Genomic DNA, 21,302 nt, shown 5'->3' on the forward strand with positions numbered 1-21,302 from the left:
CTGCCTTCAAGTCGCGTCGTATCTTGGGACTATAATCCTTAGAGTATATCGTCAAACTCTCGTGGGAAGACGTTTTATTGATGATATCGCGTCGTCGTATGTCCACAATGAATAGTTGTGCCATAAGAAAAAGGATGTGGGATAATTTCAAAAGAGCATGAGTGAACGGATATTGGAGGGATACTCAATGACAGTTTTCATACTTAGAAAATTTCTAATTTATAAATAATTTTTCAGGGACAATTAGTAGTTTTCAAGCAGTCAAATCTCACCATGCAATATTTATCTTAATAGTAAGGACTAATCATATTATCATCATATCAAGCAAAATTAGTCCTTAATAGTCAAATCTTAGAGCATCATAACTAACTCATAATTAGGCACAATTATATAGTGATTACATCATCTACGCACTAGTCCTTATATAGTTCAATCTTAAGGCGCAATAATGATCTAAATAGTAAGGTATGACTATATAATCATCGCAATTATATCAACCTTTCCACATGACAAAATCTCTTATATAAATAAAAGAAGATCGTTTCTAGAAAACTTTTTAGTTATGTGGCATGCCACTATTTTTTCCTAAAATATTTTTAAAAATATATGATGTCATAATAGATTTTCTTTTATTTTTAAAAATATTTTTTATATTAGGCAATATGCCATTTCTTTATTTTTTTTCATATTATTTTTTAACCTTAATTATTTTTAATTAATATGAAAGATAATATCCTAACTCTTTAATTTTATTTTCATATCTACCATTGATTTATGATAGTTACTTTTTAATTTTTCATGACTTTAATCAGTTTTATGTATTAATGTTAATTTTTACAAGTCAGTTGCTATCATGGTATAAAAAATACATATTTCTATATTTTTTGGTTTTTTAACTTTAGGAAAACAATTTGTCTATTTCTGCTGTGTGTTTACATTTGTCGCCTCATTTTCGAATAATTCCTCCATCTTTGTCTAAAAACAAAAGAAAGAAAGAAGCAAACCAAAATCAGACATAAATACAATTAAAACCATTTTAAGTAAAAATCTCGTTTCACCAGGTAAACCAAGACTTGATCTGATTTTATTTATTTATCTTTAATATTTATTTTGTGATTTTGCGTTGTAATTTGTAATGTTTCTCATTTGAGTGTTGTTAGAATTAGAGACCCAGCTTTTATATTTTAGATATATATATATATATATATTACTTACAATAATATACACATTCATATATTTGAATTTGAATTGAATAGGGAAAAAGGAAGATGATGTGGGCAATTCTTAGGCGAAAAGCCGCTTATTCAACCTCATCTAATTTCCTACTCAATTATGTATGTTATATATATATATGTGCTTCCTTTTTCATTTTCATCCATATGTTCGTGCTAATATGTTTCAACGCGACTCTTTTTGTTAATTGTCTTGTAAAAGTTGAACCTGAATGCAACCCATTTCGTTACATTCATAATTTGTGAGTTTTGATATTTTGAATGCTTTACAATAATATTATACATTAAAGGAAATTTATATGAAAAACATAAAACCGTTAATACTGTTTAAAGTAAAATCTCAGCTTGTAATTTTTAACATTTTTATTGCAAATGGTTGGAAGACCAACCCAATCTTATTAACGCATTTATTAAACATGTCACTGTGTCAGTCCTGTCGACCCGTTTTTTTCCCTGTGGTGTTCATGTTATGTTGGAAATTGTTGCTCATAGTATTGATGCACCCACATATTATCTATACACTCTAGTGTAATGTTTATCTAAAAAGACTAATATGTTTTCAGCTTTGAATGCCCATACAGGGTGATTGAGATGTCTTTTTGTGAATAACTGGTTTAGTTGTTTTCAGGGCATGACACAATCTTTTGAGAGGGCTCGGCCTGCATTGACAGGTTCCATGTCTCAAAGTTATGTAGGTGCGATATCGGCACCTGAGGTAAATCCATACGTCTTTCTTATGTTCCTGTGTGTTTCGTCATGTTGTCGCATTTGCTTTAGCCTCCATATTACAAAGTCTGTAGGAGGCATGTCCACATTAATTATACTATCCATGTACCACTTTGATCTGTTTTCGTTTCTCAAATGTTTTTACCGGCATTTAGTGATAATTGACGGCTGACATACTTTGATCCCTTGCGCCAATGTTTCTGATTCGTTTGATACTTGAGTCGTACCCAGTTGCTTTGTGTTTAAGCTTGTCCCAGTCTTTACATATTCATATTCAGAAGTTTTTACTGTTACAGTTGTTAGAGGTGAAAAAATGGGCCGATTATTGGGTTTAGTAACTATTAAAAAAGGGATTCGGGACAAAGTAGATGACCGGGAATGATCGGATTGACCTAATACACAGAAATGTTGTAAAATACTCGGTGCTATAGAATCGACCCATTCATCAGTAAATGGGTTGAGATTGACACCTCTAGTAGTTGTTCGATGTCCTTCTAATCTTGGATAGTTTATTCATGCCATATCCTATTGTTCTAGGCACCAGCTCTTGGAAGAACTGCTAAATTAGTACGACATATTCACCAAGGTAGTTTTCTTTTTCCAACGAAGAGTTTTTTTATTCCAACAGAACATCTCTTTTATGCAATGATCTCTTATTTTCTTAATGTTTGCTTCTATACAGGTGTTCCAGCTTATTCATGTTCATCAAGGTTGATATAATCTTGTACCTTCTCTATTTCCACATGCAAACGCACACATACATGGTTCGGTACCCATAAACATATATATACAAATATAAATATACATGTACATGGATTCTGACAAACATATCTGTAAACGAAAACAAAATAACAAATCAAGTTCAGTTACATTACATCTATTTTAAAGTGGCAACAATTTTTGAAGACTATTACCTTGGAATCATATATGAAAGGTCTATGTATCATTGTATCATGTATCATTATCAAAGATGATTTTACGAAGTTGACTCATCATGTTCTACAATTTAGGTCAACGTTGAACATGATTAGTACCATCCAGAATGAAAGATAAAAGATAACGTACATATTGCTTTACTTCAACTTTTCCATGTTACAGGAGTGTTGTATCATCACTTAAAACAGAGTTTCCAACTCAGATGTGGAGTCGATCTTTTTCTTCAGACAGTGGTATATTTTCTTAGTGTTTCTTATTTCATCACCTTACCAATGCTCAATAACAGAGTTGGTATCTCTCTTAATATAAATGTGTTGATGTGGGTTATGTTTACGGGTCAAAGGCGACAAGGCGTCCCTAAATCCACCTTATAGTGTTCGGAAAAGAATTTTTTATTTGCAAAATTTAGGTCAACACGTTAATAATGTATATTTTGCCTGGTTTGCATATTTTGTTTAGTTTGTATAAGTAATTCGAGACAATCCATATACATATCATTTTTATTATGAAACTGTATACTGATTGCTTTAAGCTTGTGGTTTCTTTCCTTATGTGAAGGTGATTTGGTTGATGCTGTTGTACCTTTTATGGGTGAATCCATTAGTGATGGCACTCTGGCAGCCTTTTTAAAAAGTATGTTGAATGGTCATTATGATTGTGTCTTTCATTTGCATAATCAGTTTCTTGACATTTTAGTTATCTGTTAATAGAACCCGGCGATCGTGTTGAGATCGACGAGCCAATCGCCCAAATTGAAACCGACAAGGTACTAAAAACTTTCTACAGCGTTTTTTCATTGTAACTTCTAAACAGTAATTTAAATCTTGCAGGTAACAATTGATGTTGCCAGTCCTGAAGCTGGTATTATCCAAGAGGTAAACCTTAACTTTAGCATGAGATCAATAGAGGTGGCAAAATGGGCAGTCAGTCGGGTTAGATAAGGTCTCTAATTTGGCGTGGGTCAATTCATGCAGCTTTTGGTCTGCTAAAATGGGTCAGCTTGGGTTGGCCAAAAGATTTTTATCCAGAATTTTAAACATGTATATAGTGTGTCAGATATGATTACAAAGTTTGGATTTTTTTAAAATCTTCTTTTTGGAATATGGATATGGGCAACTTGCGACCCATTTGACCTTTCATTTCATTAGTTATGTAACTTTGCCCTTACCCGTTTGACCGTTAGAGGTAAAACATAAACCTGGAATGGCCCATTTATAAATAGTTGGGTCGAAATCGCCTTTTCTAGAATCCTATAGTTTTGCATTATAACTCTTTCATATTTTAATTATAATTTCAGTTTGTTGCCAAAGAAGGAGACACTGTGGAGCCAGGTACAAGAATTGCCATTATATCAAAGTCTGGTGAAGGTGTGACAACTCATGTAGCTCCATCTGATGCACCTACTCAGGCTGCGCCTGAGGTGGCTCCTGTAAAAGTGGACAAACCACTGCCTAAACCAGAAATCCAAACTGCAAAAGAGGCACCTAAAGTATCTTCTCCACCAGCTCCTAAACCATCTGCCACAGAACCTCAGTTGCCCCCTAAAGATAGGGAAAGAAGAGTAAGCATTTCACTTTGAATTTTTTCTAAGCATACACGCCCTGAGTAGCACCACAAGTTGGTTGAAGTAGTTTGGTATTACCGATTGAGCCAGCAAGAATTGGTTGATTTAATGTAAGTTATACGGTCCTAAGAGGAAGTGTGCATCACACTGTCTATGTATGTCCTGGAGAAGAAAGAATGACTGGGTTGAAAGGGGGGGGGGGGGGGGGGGCATTTTATAGTTGTGATTAGTTATTAATAACATTACTTACGATAAAACTATAAATTGTGTTATGAAACCTATGTCGACAGATAGTATCATATAAAAGGTATTTTCTAGTTGATTGACTATAAGTTGTTTAATCAAAACTTATATAATATAAAAGTGACTGTTTTGGTCATTACATCTGTTAGTTCATTGAATATCTGATCATTATAACGTTATATAACATATCAAACTATCTCTAGCAACACATTTAGTTACAGCTCATTTTCTGATTGTGATTATTCAAGTTCACATATTCACTTTCAGAAATACGTGCATCCAAAAACCTCCTATCATGTAAATACTTGTGACTTATCCGATATGGAGCACAATTTCTTCTATTTAATGTTCTGAAATTGAATGTAGGTCCCAATGACAAGACTCAGGAAGCGTGTTGCCACACGTTTGAAAGATTCCCAAAATACTTTTGCATTGTTGACTACGTTCAATGAAGTTGATATGTGAGTCGTGATACTCTATAATTAGCTATACCAAGGTGTTTCTGTACAAATCACATGCTCAATGATTTGATAAATTTTTTAACTTAGGACAAACCTCATGAAACTTCGATCTGAATATAAAGATGCTTTCCTAGAAAAACATGGTGTGAAGTTGGGACTCATGTCTGGATTTGTGAAAGTAAGTCTAGCTGTTTAATTTGAGCCTGCCCTCTATCTGGCTTCCCTTTTTCGTCAGTCTTTTGGTTTATTAATATACTATGCTTTTGCATCTTTCAGGCTGCTGTAAGTGGACTCCAGAACCAACCGATCATTAATGCCGTCATTGATGGAGATGACATCATATATAGAGATTATATTGATATCAGTATTGCTGTTGGCACTTCTAAGGTATATTTCTGCTTTGAAGTTAATTGTCTAACCTTTTTAAGTATCTATTTATTCTAGTTTTTTTACTTCCATCTAACAGAGTAGTAGTTTTAAGTTGTTATAGTTAATCTGAAGTGAAAAGTTATTGGTTATTAATGAATATAAAATCATGTAAGTATATAATTATATATATAGCTTTTGGGTACTTTTATTATGTCTTTAAAATGTATAAAAGTGTGGGAAATTAAATTAGTATTTATATGTACATTGTGTCGAAGCTATCCGGAATGAGCCTACCCCCGGTCATATTGGCGACATATGTTGTCATTGGTCCACTTAAAAGCTACAGAATTTTAGAAGGCAGTAGGCCTTAATTAATTAATTAGGCTAAGCAGCAAGCCCTGATTAAATTATTTTTTTTTTGAACAGCAAAGGTAAGGTATTATTTATAAATCAAAACTAGCAAGGAGCTAGCAACAAAAGAAAGTACAATAAGAAGATTACAATGCCAAGAATTAAGATACACTAGGCCTATTAGTCTATTACACCATCTATCCCAATCACGCCCCACCTTGTTTACTCTCTTCAAAATCCAAAGATTCACTAGTCCCTGATTAATTAAGCCCAGTTTGTTAGTAACTTGGAGAACAAGTTTAGCAACCCTAATTGTGTAGCCTATATATATTATTATCTCCTGTACATGTATTTTTTGAGGGACTCAATGAAGAAAACCTAGTTGCCCTTTGTGGATTAGTTCACTCAGATTAGTGAGAGTTACCACGTTAAATCATTTGTGTTCTTTTGTTTCTTTCTGTTAATGGTTTTTATTGTGACTCATTAGAGACTAGACCATCATTTCCATTTTCCAATCTAACTGGTGTGCGGGGTATGGGGAAGGTGTGATATAGTTGATCATAGTCCTACCCAAGTATAACGAGATTGCTTCCCAAACGACTTATGACTCAAGTTGGGCTCTATGTTTACTTTCATATAAGTTATATACAAAAAGCAGACACAAAGTTTAAACTAGAAAAAGCAATTGTCAAATAAATGTCTTTGTTGGATATAATGGCCAGAACCTTGATGCATGCTCTACTTGTAGCTGAAAATAAAACATGATTTTAAAGATTAACCAAAAATAAAGTCGGGTAAACGGAGATGGATCCTTGTTGGAATAGAGAGTGGATAGAGAGTTGAGCCTGACTTACATGACCTAATGGATATTCTGGTGGCCATTTCTAGACTCTTCCCTATCCAAACATAAGTAATTCTTTTATAAAGATTAGACATTGCAAGACTAGATATACGGTGTAACTAGAGTGCTTAATAGTTGTAATTAATTTACTCTAGATAGTTTAATTATAGGTAGACATAAAAATAAAACTACAAAAAGGGATAAGCATAACCAAGATCCATCCATTCATAACTAAATACATCATAAATCATAATGCTTACCTCTATTTATGAGTATGCCTTTTAGAACCATTGTATATAGATTTATGTTGCAAGTGCCCAAATAACACTGAAATTCGCAATAGTATCTAGATTTATATTGAATTGTAATTAAATAAAGAGTTAATTGCATGGTTTGCACAAATTCGTGGTTACATGCCTCTAATTTTTTTTAGGGGTTTTCTTCCCCAATTTAAGTTTTATTAGCAAGTTACATCCTTTTAAGTAACGTCGTCAACTTCCCTCCGCTAAATGGCATCACGTGTCCCATGTGAGTTTTTTTTTTTTTTTTTTTTTTTTTTTCCATTTCCTTCCTCATAGGGACATTTTGTGCAACTTGGTGTGCAAAAACCACAAGGACGTTTTATGCAATTAACTTCTTTATCCTTTTTTTTTTTTTTTTTTTTTATCATTTTTATACTTTCTTTTATGTTAATACATATTGTAGTTTAAGTTTAGTAATTTGATGTTTGCAACAACAAAGAGATAACATATTATTTAAGAATTTTATTATTACACGAAGAAGTTTAGTTTAATTTTACATCATCATAACTATATACAATATAAAACATTTTGAAATAATAATATCATCATTTTTCAGCAAATAGTATCTACATTAACTTTATACCGTTATTTTGCAAAGAGCTAATTAACATACAAATCTTACTAATAAATTTTGATACAAAATATTAATTAGTATCATTATATCTCAACATGTCTTATTTATTACTATTAAATATATTTTAAGTTATAATTAATGTGTTAACCCACGTATTACGCGGGAAATAATCTAGTATTTCTAAAAACCAAAAACACTTTCTGAACCTTGCTTTTGTTTTTCAGATCTAAAAACCAACCACCAACACTTCCTCATCTTTAACCCACCAAATTTTTACAAATTAATGCAAATTAAACCATCACCGGAAATATAATAAACAACAAAATCAAACACTTCTTCACCGGAAATGTTTTTTTTTTTTGATTTTTTTTTATTATAGGGGAAGAGAGATTTGTAGAGATTGTGATGGTTTTGATATATGCTTGTTTAAATATGTGATTTTGATTGTATTTGGTGTAGTTTAATTTGTAAAATTTGGTGGTTAAAGATGAAAAAATGTTGGTGGTTGGTTTTTTATATCTGAAAAAAAAAAAAAAGCGAGGTTGAGGTGTTTTAGGTTTTTAAAACATATGATTAAAAACAGGGATTATTACCTGTGGATGTAACTAACAATGGCTAAACATTTATGTTATGTAAAAATTCCGTAAAATATCGATGTCAAGTAAAGAACTTTCAAATCCCGGTTATTGGGTGTACCCGACTAATAAAAACTTACAAGTGGCAGGCCACATATACCCAGGTACACTCAATAACCGAGAAATGAAAGTTCATTATATGACATGGACATATTACGTTATCTTTAAATAACATACACATTTAGTCATAGTTAGTTACATCCACAAGTAATAATCCTTTAAAAAAAGTAAAAAAACGAAAAAAAAAAAAAAAGATAAAGAAGTTCATAAAACCTCCCTGTGGTTTGCACACCAAGTTGCATAAAACGTCCCTGTAAGGAAATAAAAGACGAAAAAGCCCTCACATGCGGCACACGTGATGCCATTTGACGGGGTGTAAATCACAAATTTGTGCAAACCACAGTGACGTTTTATGCAATTAACTCTTAAATAAACTTATTTTTATTGAATTGTGAATAAATAAAACAGTGAATTTTTGTTTCTTATTCAAAATTGCTCAATATTTTTGTTGCAGAGGTATATCTCACTATTAGTTTTGCATCATGGTGGTTTGAAAACTATTGCAGTTACAATTATCAATTTGCTTTTAGAAAGAAAAAGTACAGTTTGAGCATAACCGCATCACTGGTTAGTTATCATGTTATCTTGCTTTAAGGGATGTTTATAAACCAGTAAACAAAGGAGGTAGGTCAAGGTTATCGGGGAGGGCAAGTCTTTGACTTAAATAGTCAAATCTATGCGGCGTAACCAGGGTATCTTACTATCTTGTTCATCACTTCTTAACTCTTTCCTTAGCCACCCCTAAAAATGTTTACCAGGTAAGTTCAAATCTAAGACCTCTTGCAAGGACATAATAGGTTATCTTGGTGGTGGTTGCTTATAGAATATCTATGAAATCATATAATTTGGTTAATAGTCTTCTCATTGTGCTTTTTGTCTATGGCGTTTTTTTCACTCTTCGAGTTATTTTAAAGGCAAGTAAACTTGAATTTTCATTTAGTCCTCTTGGAAGTTTAAAACATATCTTGTACTATGTATTTTTTGAAGGGTCTCGTGGTTCCTGTTATCCGTGATGCCGAGAAAATGAATTTTGCTGAAATAGAGAAATCGATCAATGCTCTTGCTAAAAAGGCCAACACTGGATCCTTGTCAATTGATGAAATGGCTGGAGGTTCATTCACAATCTCTAATGGTGGTGTGTATGGAAGCCTTTTAAGTACTCCTATTATAAACCCTCCACAGGTACCATGTTTAATAGCTTAATGTAGAACATCCCTTTTGTTATATGCTTTTAACTTGGAATTTATTCAATAACTAACTCACCGACCATAGATTAAAAGGAAATTTTCTTACCCATATGAACGAACAATCTTATATGTTTCCACTTTATGCAGTCTGCTATTCTGGGCATGCACTCAATTGTCAACAAACCAATGGTGGTCGGGGGTGAAATTGTGGCCAGGCCTATGATGTACGTTGCATTGACCTATGACCATAGGTTGATTGATGGCAGAGAGGCCGTGTTCTTCCTGAGGCGTATCAAGGATGTTGTTGAGGATCCAAGAAGATTGCTACTTGATATATAAACATATCTTTGTGAGCATATGTTTGTGGTTCTTTTGGCAAAAGCAGAATAAAAACTGTTGGTTTAGGTGCTATCGATTCATTTTGAGGATACGTGTTCACCAAATGTTCAGTCATGTGCATCTTAAGCTTTGCGCTCTTGGTTTAATCAACGGGTAAATGATATTATATTTATTTATAAGGTACCACAACACGGAGCTATGAGTTTATTCCTTTTTGATTTTGGATGTATACATGTGTTTTAAGTACCCATTGGGAGAATTTGACAATTTCTCAAGATACTAATGTGAGTTACAACTTTCAAATGCTATATAAGCATTATTGTGATTTGTTTATGAAATGGACGATATGTAATATTGTGTACTATGTCCACGCAAGGCAGTCGAGGACTCGTGGGAGGGTGATGGGGAGCGCCCTGGTGCAAGTATGCCACTCTTGTGAGAGGGGAAGGTCGGTTGTGGGTGGCAGAAGGGGGAACGAGATGTGTTCTAAGAAGGGATCTGAACCTCTAGACCCTGAACCTTTAGACAATTCACTCCAAGATTCAAGAGTAAGAGTATGATGCACGGTGATGGTGTTGCACCCCAAGTTTTGGCGCGGTGAGTCAAACACCGATCCCTTTTCATGACAATTTAAGCTTGAACTGTTTGGTGTGAAGTGTTTTTCTAGGTAATAAAAGTGTGTATCTGAGGCCCTTAAATGGTTGATTCACTTGCAAAAGTATGTAATTTATTGTTAAAAATGGAAGTAGTGGGCAAACCCGAACAGAGTAACACCCGATGTGGTTTAGGCATTTTGTTGTCTCACAAGTTTGAACCTCCGGAATTAAATATATTGGATAGTCATGGAAAAAAAGCTTTAAACACTCAGAAAAAACGTACATCTAAATCAAATACTCTATTTTATCGGATAACTCTAAATAAAAAAAAAAATCTAACCGATTACCCATTTTGTACAGACCCATTTAGGAAAAACTTGTAATGGATTGAGGTGCCACGTATATAGAGAGAGACAGGAGATTCAGAACCATTCATATTCAAAATGATATTCGTGGGCCTGCCTAATGCTCGATCACTTACATAGATTCTTTAGTTCAATCTTTGTTTAACATATATACCTGTTTGTTTCTATACTCTTTTCTCAACTACTAATTGTAATTAAATTAAGTTTATCATCCAATTAGGAATTCAGCCCTGTTTTGTTTCTTTTGATTATGCAGATATTCTAACTTGGTGAGTAGCTAAACCCTTTTAATTAATTTTATTTTCTATTTAAAAAACTGAGTTTATCATATTTGTGTGCATCATCATTTAAGTATTATTGTTGCTGAGGAGTTCATCTTCACTTTATACACTAATAACTTTCTGAGTACACAAACATCGTTGAACGAGGGCCTGCACTCACTTTAGCTTTTAGAAAGACGCAGTAATCTATATGCATTTAAATTGAAATAAACACACATGGTAATAAATTGTGAAAGCAAGAAACACCGAAGGAAACCAAAATTACGAACAACTCACCATTGGCAGATGTACTATTTTATCCCATATAAAACCTTGTATATGCTATGCATATGGTCTATGTTTTCTGTTGTCTATTTTGTTAATCTAAAGTACTGTCCAGCTTACCTCCCTCATACCCCGCACAGGGATTGGGTCTTGTTGTTGTTCTTGTAAAGTGTGTGTTGATTAAGGCGTCATATTATATATGCATTTCAGCTAACCACTTAATTTCTTTTGAACTATTGAAGGTTGTATATATCATGGTTCAACCATGGTGATCACCCTAAAGATTGGAGTTATCAGCAAGTTCTGCACGTTTTCAGATCCTAGCTATAGGTTCGAGCCCATTACTCTCTGCAAGTTTACAAATGTTTCTGTAAACTATTGTGTCGTGCCAAAGGGATGTTGCAGTAATGGATTTCATAGCTCTTTAGTCTTTTGGAATCGCTTATACCGTGACAAAGTTCATCAACCATTGCACCAAACCACATCCAAGAGAATGCTAGTAAGAAACACTATCGGTTTGTATCTTGTTAGTCTAACTAGTAACTAGCGTAGAGGTTGCAATTTTAATCCCCTTTTTTTGTAAGCCAAGTGAAAAAGAAAACATCATAGCTATTTAGATAGGAAGTGACTACATCCTAAAGTCAACCACAAGGGTGGCGGCCTAGTGGTAAAAGTTTGGTCTCTAAGAGTGAACATACCTAGAGGTCCCAAGTTGAAACCCTAGTGTACCCCATGTGGCCACAGAGGTTCACCCACAATTACTCCTGGATTCTTGCAAAGCGGGTGGTAACCCTGGATATAGTCGACTTGCAAAGCGGGTCAGATACCTAGATTAACCAAAAAAATAAAATAAAATAAAATAATATCTTAATGTCTATTGCTTAAGTGTGACTAGTGCATGGAAATGTATTAATCTCAACCCAATTTTTGCTATAATATGTATCCAACTCTCAAAATCCCTTTAGTACGTATCAACTTTTGTAACTTGTAAACCACCGACATTGCACGATTTTAAAGATATGGCAGATGATGAAACTACCTATATTGCTCCCATGTCAGCTAAATTACTGATTTGAGGTTATGAGAATGGAATAGATACAATAAGAAACGAGGATCAACTGACCAAGTTCAATACATTTACAAGCGCTTATTAGTTTCTGATACGTTCAAACATGTTATGACGCACTGCCTGCTTCTTCTGCTCCGCATATCATGCCACCTCTAGTGTTGTGTCTTAGTAATCCTTTGTTTTAAAAATATCTACTGACTACTGAAATTGTCCCAGTGCCAGCAGCAAGACTCGGTTCCTTCGGATGACGATGAGTACCGATCATCCCGCAACATAGCAACCAGTCTGTTCAGGAGATACCGAAACTTCATTGACAGAGGAGGAGCTGACAATCTAAAAGTAAGAAAATTGCTCTTCTTTAGAATATTGACTCAGGTTATTACATCTTGTCGCTTACTTGCTTGAATGATATGATTAGGAATTCATTAGTGCTGGGGTAAATGCATATGCTCTTGGGTGTACCGATGAGGGCTTACGAAAAGAACTTACTAATATGAAAGAATCTGGTATTGAAATAGAAGAAATGCAAACTTATGGAGGAGGTACCAGTCTAAAATCTAAGATTTGTTACGAGGAGGTATGATTTGAGAGCATGTTTTTATCCATATCTAATGAGCACAACCCCATAGCTCGCTTTATCTTAGAAATTCAATTATTATCGTTATAATATATCTTATATAATCAACTATAATGCATTGTGTTATATACATACTAAATGGACATAATTACGTTTCCAGTCATCCCCAACTCTCCTAAAAATATAGCCATTACCTAACTCGTGTTATCAGCACCATAGATACAAGAATTAATGTTCGGGTAGTCACTCCAGGTGTCCATGCTGGGCGTGGTCCTTTCCTGTATGGGTGTATTGGAACTCATTTTAGGGTAAACCGTCATTGTTTGCATTTTTGTCACCTTCATATTCGTCTGTTGATCTGTTCCCTTTTGGAACCAGGATATAACTGCAAAGGTAAGCCTCCCAAGTAATTTTGAAGAGCTTCAATTTTCATGGCCCTCTTTTGGTCTGGTTTTAGCAGTCTTGGTCCGTTTCTTTTGCATTGCGCTAATTATGTTCTTTTTGGGATTCCCTGCCAAAATGTTGTCGTTTCCAAATGCACCCTACTACCTTTGCATTCTTATTATGTGATGCAGGTCAATGAGTGTATATTGTGGTTGAGTATTATCTTCATAACCATATTGTGTACTCCTCAACCTACCATAGTTCGGTGGTCTCCAACACCGCCTGTTTCAGATGAGATCAAACTTCAATGGAAAGGGTTTTGTGCAATCATAGCAAATGCTTACTATTTAAGAGGAATGGCATGGTGAAAATAAGTCTTTTTTTAGATCTTTTTTCAGAGTGAATTTTTAATTATAACTTGAAGTTGCAAAAATATAACCATTATCCTTCTTTCTTTACCTAAGGCTTCCCGTAAAAACACTTCAAATGGAGCAAATGGCAGTGGTGGGACATTCGGAAGAGCCATCAGTTGTTGCTAGTCGAATGAGATTAGTTTTTAGCACGCTTGAGGTCAGTGTTTAATCCTTCTAGATGTGAACTTGGATTGTAGTTTTATCTTAAACAGGTTAATGGAACGGGTTGACATTCTTATCTTAATGGCTAAAGCTAATAAATAATTCAAAATTTTACTTTATCGTTGTCAGAGTATGGTTTTTGTAATCATAATCAACCAACGTATTTATTGAAGTTTCATCAAACAGACCAAAAAAAAGAAGTTTGAAAGTCAACCCAAACCAACCCAGCTCGTTCTGGCGTGTTTTTAAAGTGACCTATTTCAACCTCAACTTTCCAACAGAGCTATCCTCCACTTTCAACCTCAACGGTTGATAGGAACTGATGCACATCGAATCTATGTTACTATGACTCGTTAGCAAGACTCAAGATTTGATAATAACTTTGCAAATATGTTGGCTTTTTGTAGGTTGTTAGTCCACAATGGCCACGAGTGTAGCATGGTGATTATGGCTGAAAATGCGTTTGTTTTCTTATGTATGTATAGAAGAGGTATTTTAGGTCAAAATACATTCATTACACTGTAATTTCACGTAAAAGTAAGCGCATGACCCATTGATATTTACACACGTGTCATTGATGCGTAAACGAAGTGCAATTAATGGGTGGTAGGGGATCTTGTCTTTTGTCTAGAAGACCAGGCGTTGATCCCTGACACGGTGAATATATAATATATTGGGGTAGTTTAAGCATAGGGTGGTTTAGCAGTTAAAAAGAAAAGAAAAATAGTGGAGGAATGGTAAAGGTAAAGGTAAAGGCGAACAATTTTTGTTTTGAAGAGTAAATTCCATGGGACCACCACAACAATTAGTACCTCTTTAGATCGTTCTGGATGTAATATTCCAGTTGTTGCCGCAAGAAATGACGTCATAGCTCTTGCAAAAGTAATAACAATCAAAATAAAGGGGAACACGAGTAGGTAGGCGGCTATGGGGGCGGCAGACAAACATATAAAGATCCCAAACTTGTTGGAAATGATATCTTTGGTGATGTATGTTTTGTAAATAAGAGCAAGAGGTTATGGATCTGGTACAAGCTGGAAGCTTTCAGCATAAGAGCATCCTGCATCGGGATGTTCTGTTTTGGTCAACGTGAATCTTTTGAGGTTCAAAAAGCCTATCGACAGGGGTGTATGCGTAGAATTTAGTTTTAAAAAAGATAATGGTTAAAAATGGTCACAAGCCATCTGAAGAGGACCATAACACATACAATCTTCAAAAAGAGCAAATATGGAGAAATGAGCAAAAAACGAATAACAAAAACATTTTTAAAGAATAACTCCCAATGCCGTCTTCCACGGGTTTTGGGTCTTACTACCATCTTCGACGGTGTATGGGGAGGTTGAGATTTAGACAGCCTTATCTCTACCAAAGGTAGAGAAACTGCTTTCAAGTTCTACAAAAGATAGAAAAGGACCTCCATCGTTGCTGGCATAAGGATCGAACACATGACTTTTGTCTCCAACGCAAAGGGCTCCACCACTGATCCAACCACTTGGTTCTTAACAAGAGCATTTTCAAAGGAAGAATCAAAATTTAGCGTTATTTCGATACAAAAAGAACATCTATCTTTTTAGAATATGTTTTTGAAAAGTATTGCTAGCTTGTGGTATGAATCATTCTACACTCATGGAGTTGTTCATGTTAGGCTTGAAACCCTCTCACCAGACATTGGCTTATCAATGTGGTGTCGTTGCACACCTACTCCGCTAACTCTTACGAGTTGGTTCAAGAGCTAGTTACTTTGTAACCTACACAAGCGTTATTGTATTGGTTTAGAAAATGGTTGGTACTTCCTCTTTGAGATACGGGGATGCTAGTTAAGTATAACTATCGAATCATTTCAGATGCACCATTATCATATATACTACGATCACCACAATAACCATATATATTTTGTATCAATCAAAATGTTTTGTAATCTATGACTATGGTTAAGCAGGGAATGGCCCAACGTCATTACCATCGTAGAGAATACCACGCCGTTGTTTTTGTTTTTTTCCTCAATTAATTCCGAGTCAAATGGTTGATGTGATTAGTTAAAGGAAGAAATGGTTTAGTATGGTTCTGACCGTCATGTTAATTACACATTAGGTATTAGGGTGCATGTTCTATTCAAACATATATTTTACACGATCTTAGTCCACACTAGTCATAATTAAGTGTTAATGATCTGAACGATCACCCCCACTTAGGCACAACACAGAACAATTCATCAATAAACAAAAGGTTAATCAGGAATTGGAATGATGCTCGTTCAAGAAAGTACGGACCGATATGCTTAATCAAGATACCCAAAAAACAGTTCTATTTAACTAACAATGAACAAGAAACATATAATCCATCAGAATTTCTAGTAGTTTATAGATATAACATTCAAAAGCTCTGACGGTCAACACCATCTATTACCCAAAAAAAACCCACCACACACTAGATCACGGGACTTAGCCCACCATGACAAGATAAATATACAAAATGCCCTCTACAGAGACCCCTGACTCCATTACTACAACTAGAGCTGTCAAAAGCTCAAACGACTTAGCATCATCTCAAGGCATTAACAAAAGCCATCAAGGAATCAACATCTCTCTTCTCGGACGGGTACTTGATTGGCCTGGAAGAATGTTTAGGGAAGAAAAGGATGGTTGGAAAGCTCCCTAACTGCAGTTCTTGCTGGGCGAACACCTTTTCATCACCATCTGCCCTAAACTTTCCGACTTTCATGCCACTATTCTTCAACTTTTCAGCCAATTCAACATATGAACCTTCCATCGCCTACAATTATATTAGCAATAATATATCAATAAGCTGTACAGTACAAACAAACAAATCTAGTTGTCCCATTCAAAAATAAAACAAATAGAAATTGTCTTGGGTACAAGTATAAGGTACCTGACAGAATTGGCACCATGGTGCATAGAGAACAACCATCCAAGGATCTTTCCTGTCTTCCATTTTAATCAAGTTTTCAATCCCGGGCCTGGTCAAGCTAACAATATCACCACTATTAAAGATGTCAGAAACACTCCCATTAGCATTCACTATGTCATTCCCATTTCCATTCGAAGTTTCTTCCTTAATGTTTCCTTTATGTAACCCACATTCTTTAGCTTTCGCATCTTCCCACCACCACCTTCCTTCCCTCTCGTGTTGACCTGGCAACACCGCCCTGGTACATGGCTCACACCCGATTGAAACATACCCTTGAGCATGCAATGAGTTAACAGGGACATCCATAGTCCTTAAGAAGTTCCATATATCATTACCAGCAACATTAGCCACAGGGTTCCACTTAACCAAGCTTCCCAAACCACCATCTAACCCTTCAAAAACAGGATCAACTTGAACCACTGGAACTTCAGATCTAGTACCAGGGGATTGGTCTTTCCTTTGACCAGTGATCCAGGCTCGTAAACCTTTCAAAGCCCGCCTCAAAGGTCTCACCTTTCTTACACGACAACATTCTTGATGGCCGTCTTCATAGAACGAAAATAGGCCTTTGGTTCTAACTAAGGCTTGAACTTCTACAGAATCTGGGAACATGTATTCGATCCGAATGTTATAATGTTTCTCAACGGTATCAAAGAATCTGTATGTTTCCGGGTTTAATCTGCCAGTATCAAGACTGAAAACACGAAATGGACGTCCTGTAAGGTGAGCATACTCGATCAAAGCAACATCTTCAGCACCACTAAAGGCAATAGCAATAGCATTCCCATATTTCTCAAGGGCCTTATCCATGATTTCAAGTGGAGAAGCATTTTCAAGATCTTTAGCAAGTTTTTCAAAGTCTTCAACCTCTATTGATTTTTCCACCACATCTGTAAATCAAATGCAAGATGTCATTTCACAAATCCCCAAGTTAATCTCCATTTTCTTATATTATTATAAAGTATAATATGTTTCTGTTGGAATGCAATAAGCTAAATATTTGCTTATTTTCTATATAAAAAAGTGCTTATTTGCTAGGCAATAAGCTCTTTAGAATAATGCTAATTATCATTAAGCTGGTAAGCATTATATTAAAAGCGATACCGAAAGTCCTTTGAAGCTTTTCAACTTTCTTTAAAAAGGTAATATATAAAGATAGTAAAAGCCATTAACTTCCAAACAAAACCCTCAAGTTTTTTTAAAACGCCTTTGGCAAGGATTGATCCAACCCCATGAGATAAAAAAAAAAAACTTAAAAAATTAAAGCAACCACGGGTAATAGTGTATGTTATTGATGTAAAAGAGTTAATATATGAATTTTAGACCTTATGTGCATTTCAAGTAGATATTATTGGTAAAATTGTGAATAAAAAGGGGGGACATTTTAGTTTTATCAACTATTTTGTTGAAAATAGAGGGAAAAAATGTTTTATAATATATTTACTTTAAGTTATTAATGAAATGAATAACTTTTGTATTCTTGGATAATTATATTTATATGAAAATAAATTAGACTTCCTAACTTATAATGGGGGTTTGATAGTATATTAATCAATCAATTGAACATAGCTATAATAAAGAGAAAATAATAATAATAATAATAATAATAATAATAATAATAATAATACCAGGAGCAAAAGTGGTGGCAGCTGAAGGAACAATGGAGTCATTCCTCCTTGATTCCGCCTTCACCGACACAGACCGCTTCCGAGATATATTCAAATCCGTCGTAGATAATCGATCCGACGGTTGGAATTTACTTGAACTCAACTGAACCACCACTGCACGAATTTTAAAATAATCATCAATATAATGTGTGTACCAATCAAATACATCCATCTTAAAACAAAAAACAGAAACAAAGTGAGAATATTAAAATATTTTATTTTGAAGTAAATAAAATTAAAATAATTCATACTTAATTAGCATTTTAAGTATCCATCGAAACCGATAAAATCACATTTTCCTTTTATGAATAGATGCATCCATATCAAATCAAATTTAAGAATCTTCGAATTTTATTTTTTTTGGCAAATAATTAAAATCTACATTAATATATGTATCAACTTATATATCACATGTTAAAGAGATTATACCTTGTTGCTGTTGTTGGGTGCGAGAAGAAGAAAATGCAATGGAAGTAGACGAACTAATTGATAATGCCATTTTTCTTATATGCAATTTAATAGGAAAAAAAAAATACAAGACTTCAGGCTATATAATAGAGGAAATTTGGTTTTTGTGTATGTGAATGTGAATCTGATGATGAAAGATTATATTATGTGTTGTTGTATTTATAAAAACACCGAACGAAGAGAAGAAGGAGGATATATGGTCAGGGTGGGCGGCCTTTTAGGTTCATTGAACCTGGACGTGTTTTCGATGGAAAAGGAAAAAGCCATTATTTTATTTTTTTATTTTAAATAATATACAAGTGTGGATTACACGTGGCAGAATTTAACAGGATTATACGGTCTATTTTGGTATCAAATCAAATTAATACATCCGAGTAAATTATTAGCTAATCACTTCCGTCACTTGGCGGTCTTGAAAGGCCTCGTACGACTCTCATCCAATTTTCTGAGGGTGAGAGATATAATGGATTTTTATCTTGATTCGCCGATCCGTATATTTCGAGACGTTGGTTCTCTCACCCTTTATACTTTCATAAAAAGTGGCTTCGAACTCGAAGGGATTCAATCAAGTTATTTATTAATTTGAGTCCATTTGAAAAAATTTAACCTTTGAATAAAAATCAAATGTCAAGATTCAAAGATTATCTTTAAATCTTGACTTTTAATATTAATCTAATGCTCAAGATTACTCTGTTAGCGTAACTTGATATAAATATAAACCTAAACACATACACTCACATTCATTTCATACAGGCAAATTTTCACCTTAAAAATGTTCGACAACGAACAAGTTCCTAAAGCAATCACTCTTGATTTCCCAAGGTTCTTCTGGTGAATCGTAGTTGTCTAATGGCCCATTCGAGTTCTTGGTTTCGATTGCTCTTGGAGCTTTAGATGAAGACACCGACTCATCTTCAGGAACAAGAAGATTTATTTGGAGAGATCGGACACCGCTCGTGAGAAACTAATGAGGATATTAGTAAAGTTTGGGCCTTGCAGTTGTGTTGATAGTGTATGTGTATTTGTGTTGAACTTTCAACTTTTATACATTGATAGGTTTATTTTAAATATATATATATATATATACTAGATAGGTGTCTGCACATTGCAGCGGCATTGTGAAGTGGGGGGGGGGGGCAAATTATGAGTTAGTGTTTTTGTTATATGTTTGTGTGTGAGGGAGATATAGAGTCTGAAATTTTTTTAAGAGTATTTTAATCACAGTGTATAGAATGGAAATAGGGATGTATTAAGTTGGATGGTAAATTAGACATATGAGGTTCTTAAAAGTTTAAGGAGGGAAGAGTATAGATAAGGTTGTTAAGTACCCAAGCTTGTGGAACACTCACATAATAGTTTTTAATCCATAAAATTAATGGGGATCAAGCATTAATTCATTAAACAAAAAATTATTTAAAATTAGTATGTGAGAGGTTGCAAACTTAAGCTTAGATGTCGGACAGCCTCATATTCACTTTTCCATATATATATATATATATATAGGGGGAAGAGAATATTAGGTTGTTATGCTAAGTTAGGTGAAAAACTCCTCACTTACCTTTTTTTAAACCATAAAAATCATGGGGGGGCCAAACATTTATTCAAACCACCGCCACCACCTCCGATGACATCTCCGACGACTTTCCAGCGAGAATCAGGTTTGTTTTCGGGTGGATACGGAACGGGAGTTGCCCTCATCTGTTCTAAATTGACCGTCAAGGGACGCATATGAAAATCGTATGGATTTGATGGCCGGCGATCAAAGAGATGGTGATGGTTTGCTATGGTACGGGCGAAGCTCTTGCTGCCGGTGCCAACGTCGTGGTTGGGGTGGTTGGAAATTATGGTTGCTGGTGGTGGTTGTCTCGCCAGAGAAGAAGAATGTGGTGGCTGGAGGCGAAAGTCTCGCCGGAGAAGAAGAAGGTGCCGCAACAGCCGAAGAAAGAGGAAGAAGAAGGAGGAAGGCTTGATCTGATTCATCCAAAGCTTTGATCGGACAGGTGGTGGCTGTTGCTTGGTACTTTTTTCCCCTTGTACTAAAATTAACTTTCAAATATATATATATATATATATAAGGGCAAAGGAAAAAAAGTGCAAAAAACCAATAAGTAACCCGTAGTTGAAAACCTACACATGATGCGACACGGCAAAATCCAAGTAGGGGTTTGAGGTATAACTTTGATGAATCGTAACTTGGCATGCAGACGAGTTTCTATTCATAAGATACATAAGTGGTCACAATAGAGTTGCAATATATTGGTTGGTGTTTGATTAAATAATCGCACTATGGCTCAACCGGAGGTGTGAG

The 21,302-nt window shown here is 34.8% G+C and overlaps 3 protein-coding genes across 4 annotated transcripts; 2 read left to right on the forward strand and 1 right to left on the reverse strand.

Moving 5' to 3' along the window:
- The first annotated feature begins 943 nt into the window (after positions 1 to 943).
- On the forward strand, positions 944 to 10,158 carry LOC122595894 (dihydrolipoyllysine-residue succinyltransferase component of 2-oxoglutarate dehydrogenase complex 1, mitochondrial-like). The gene is made up of 15 exons (XM_043768368.1): positions 944 to 1,061; positions 1,257 to 1,334; positions 1,861 to 1,947; positions 2,496 to 2,544; positions 2,641 to 2,668; positions 3,057 to 3,127; positions 3,453 to 3,527; positions 3,605 to 3,660; positions 3,725 to 3,769; positions 4,192 to 4,455; positions 5,068 to 5,162; positions 5,250 to 5,340; positions 5,439 to 5,549; positions 9,282 to 9,476; positions 9,629 to 10,158. The coding sequence occupies exons 2-15, from the start codon at positions 1,269 to 1,271 to the stop codon at positions 9,818 to 9,820; spliced, it is 1,425 nt and encodes a 474-aa protein (XP_043624303.1). The 5' UTR covers positions 944 to 1,061; positions 1,257 to 1,268; the 3' UTR covers positions 9,821 to 10,158.
- A 739-nt stretch (positions 10,159 to 10,897) lies between these two features.
- LOC122595895 lies at positions 10,898 to 14,494 on the forward strand. 2 transcript variants are annotated; one of them, XM_043768369.1, is made up of 8 exons: positions 10,898 to 11,050; positions 11,569 to 11,825; positions 12,612 to 12,734; positions 12,814 to 12,972; positions 13,351 to 13,437; positions 13,548 to 13,720; positions 13,821 to 13,926; positions 14,339 to 14,494. In XM_043768369.1, exons 2-8 carry the CDS (start codon positions 11,592 to 11,594, stop codon positions 14,366 to 14,368), a joined length of 912 nt encoding a protein of 303 aa, XP_043624304.1. In that variant the 5' UTR covers positions 10,898 to 11,050; positions 11,569 to 11,591; the 3' UTR covers positions 14,369 to 14,494. The 2 variants fall into 2 exon arrangements, with proteins under 2 accessions (XP_043624304.1, XP_043624305.1); XM_043768370.1 differs by lacking the exon at positions 13,351 to 13,437 and having other exon boundaries at positions 10,904 to 11,050.
- Positions 14,495 to 16,219: 1,725 nt separating this feature from the next.
- Positions 16,220 to 19,130, reverse strand: LOC122595134 (5'-adenylylsulfate reductase 3, chloroplastic-like). Its single transcript, XM_043767449.1, has 4 exons — positions 18,956 to 19,130; positions 18,488 to 18,640; positions 16,821 to 17,749; positions 16,220 to 16,703 (listed from the first exon to the last, which is right to left on the reverse strand). Exons 1-4 carry the CDS (start codon positions 19,023 to 19,025, stop codon positions 16,473 to 16,475), a joined length of 1,383 nt encoding a protein of 460 aa, XP_043623384.1. The 5' UTR covers positions 19,026 to 19,130; the 3' UTR covers positions 16,220 to 16,472.
- Between the last annotated feature and the right edge of the window lie 2,172 nt (positions 19,131 to 21,302).

This window comes from Erigeron canadensis, chromosome 4 (genome assembly GCF_010389155.1).
Source record: "Erigeron canadensis isolate Cc75 chromosome 4, C_canadensis_v1, whole genome shotgun sequence".
NCBI classification, from domain to species: domain Eukaryota; kingdom Viridiplantae; phylum Streptophyta; class Magnoliopsida; order Asterales; family Asteraceae; genus Erigeron; species Erigeron canadensis.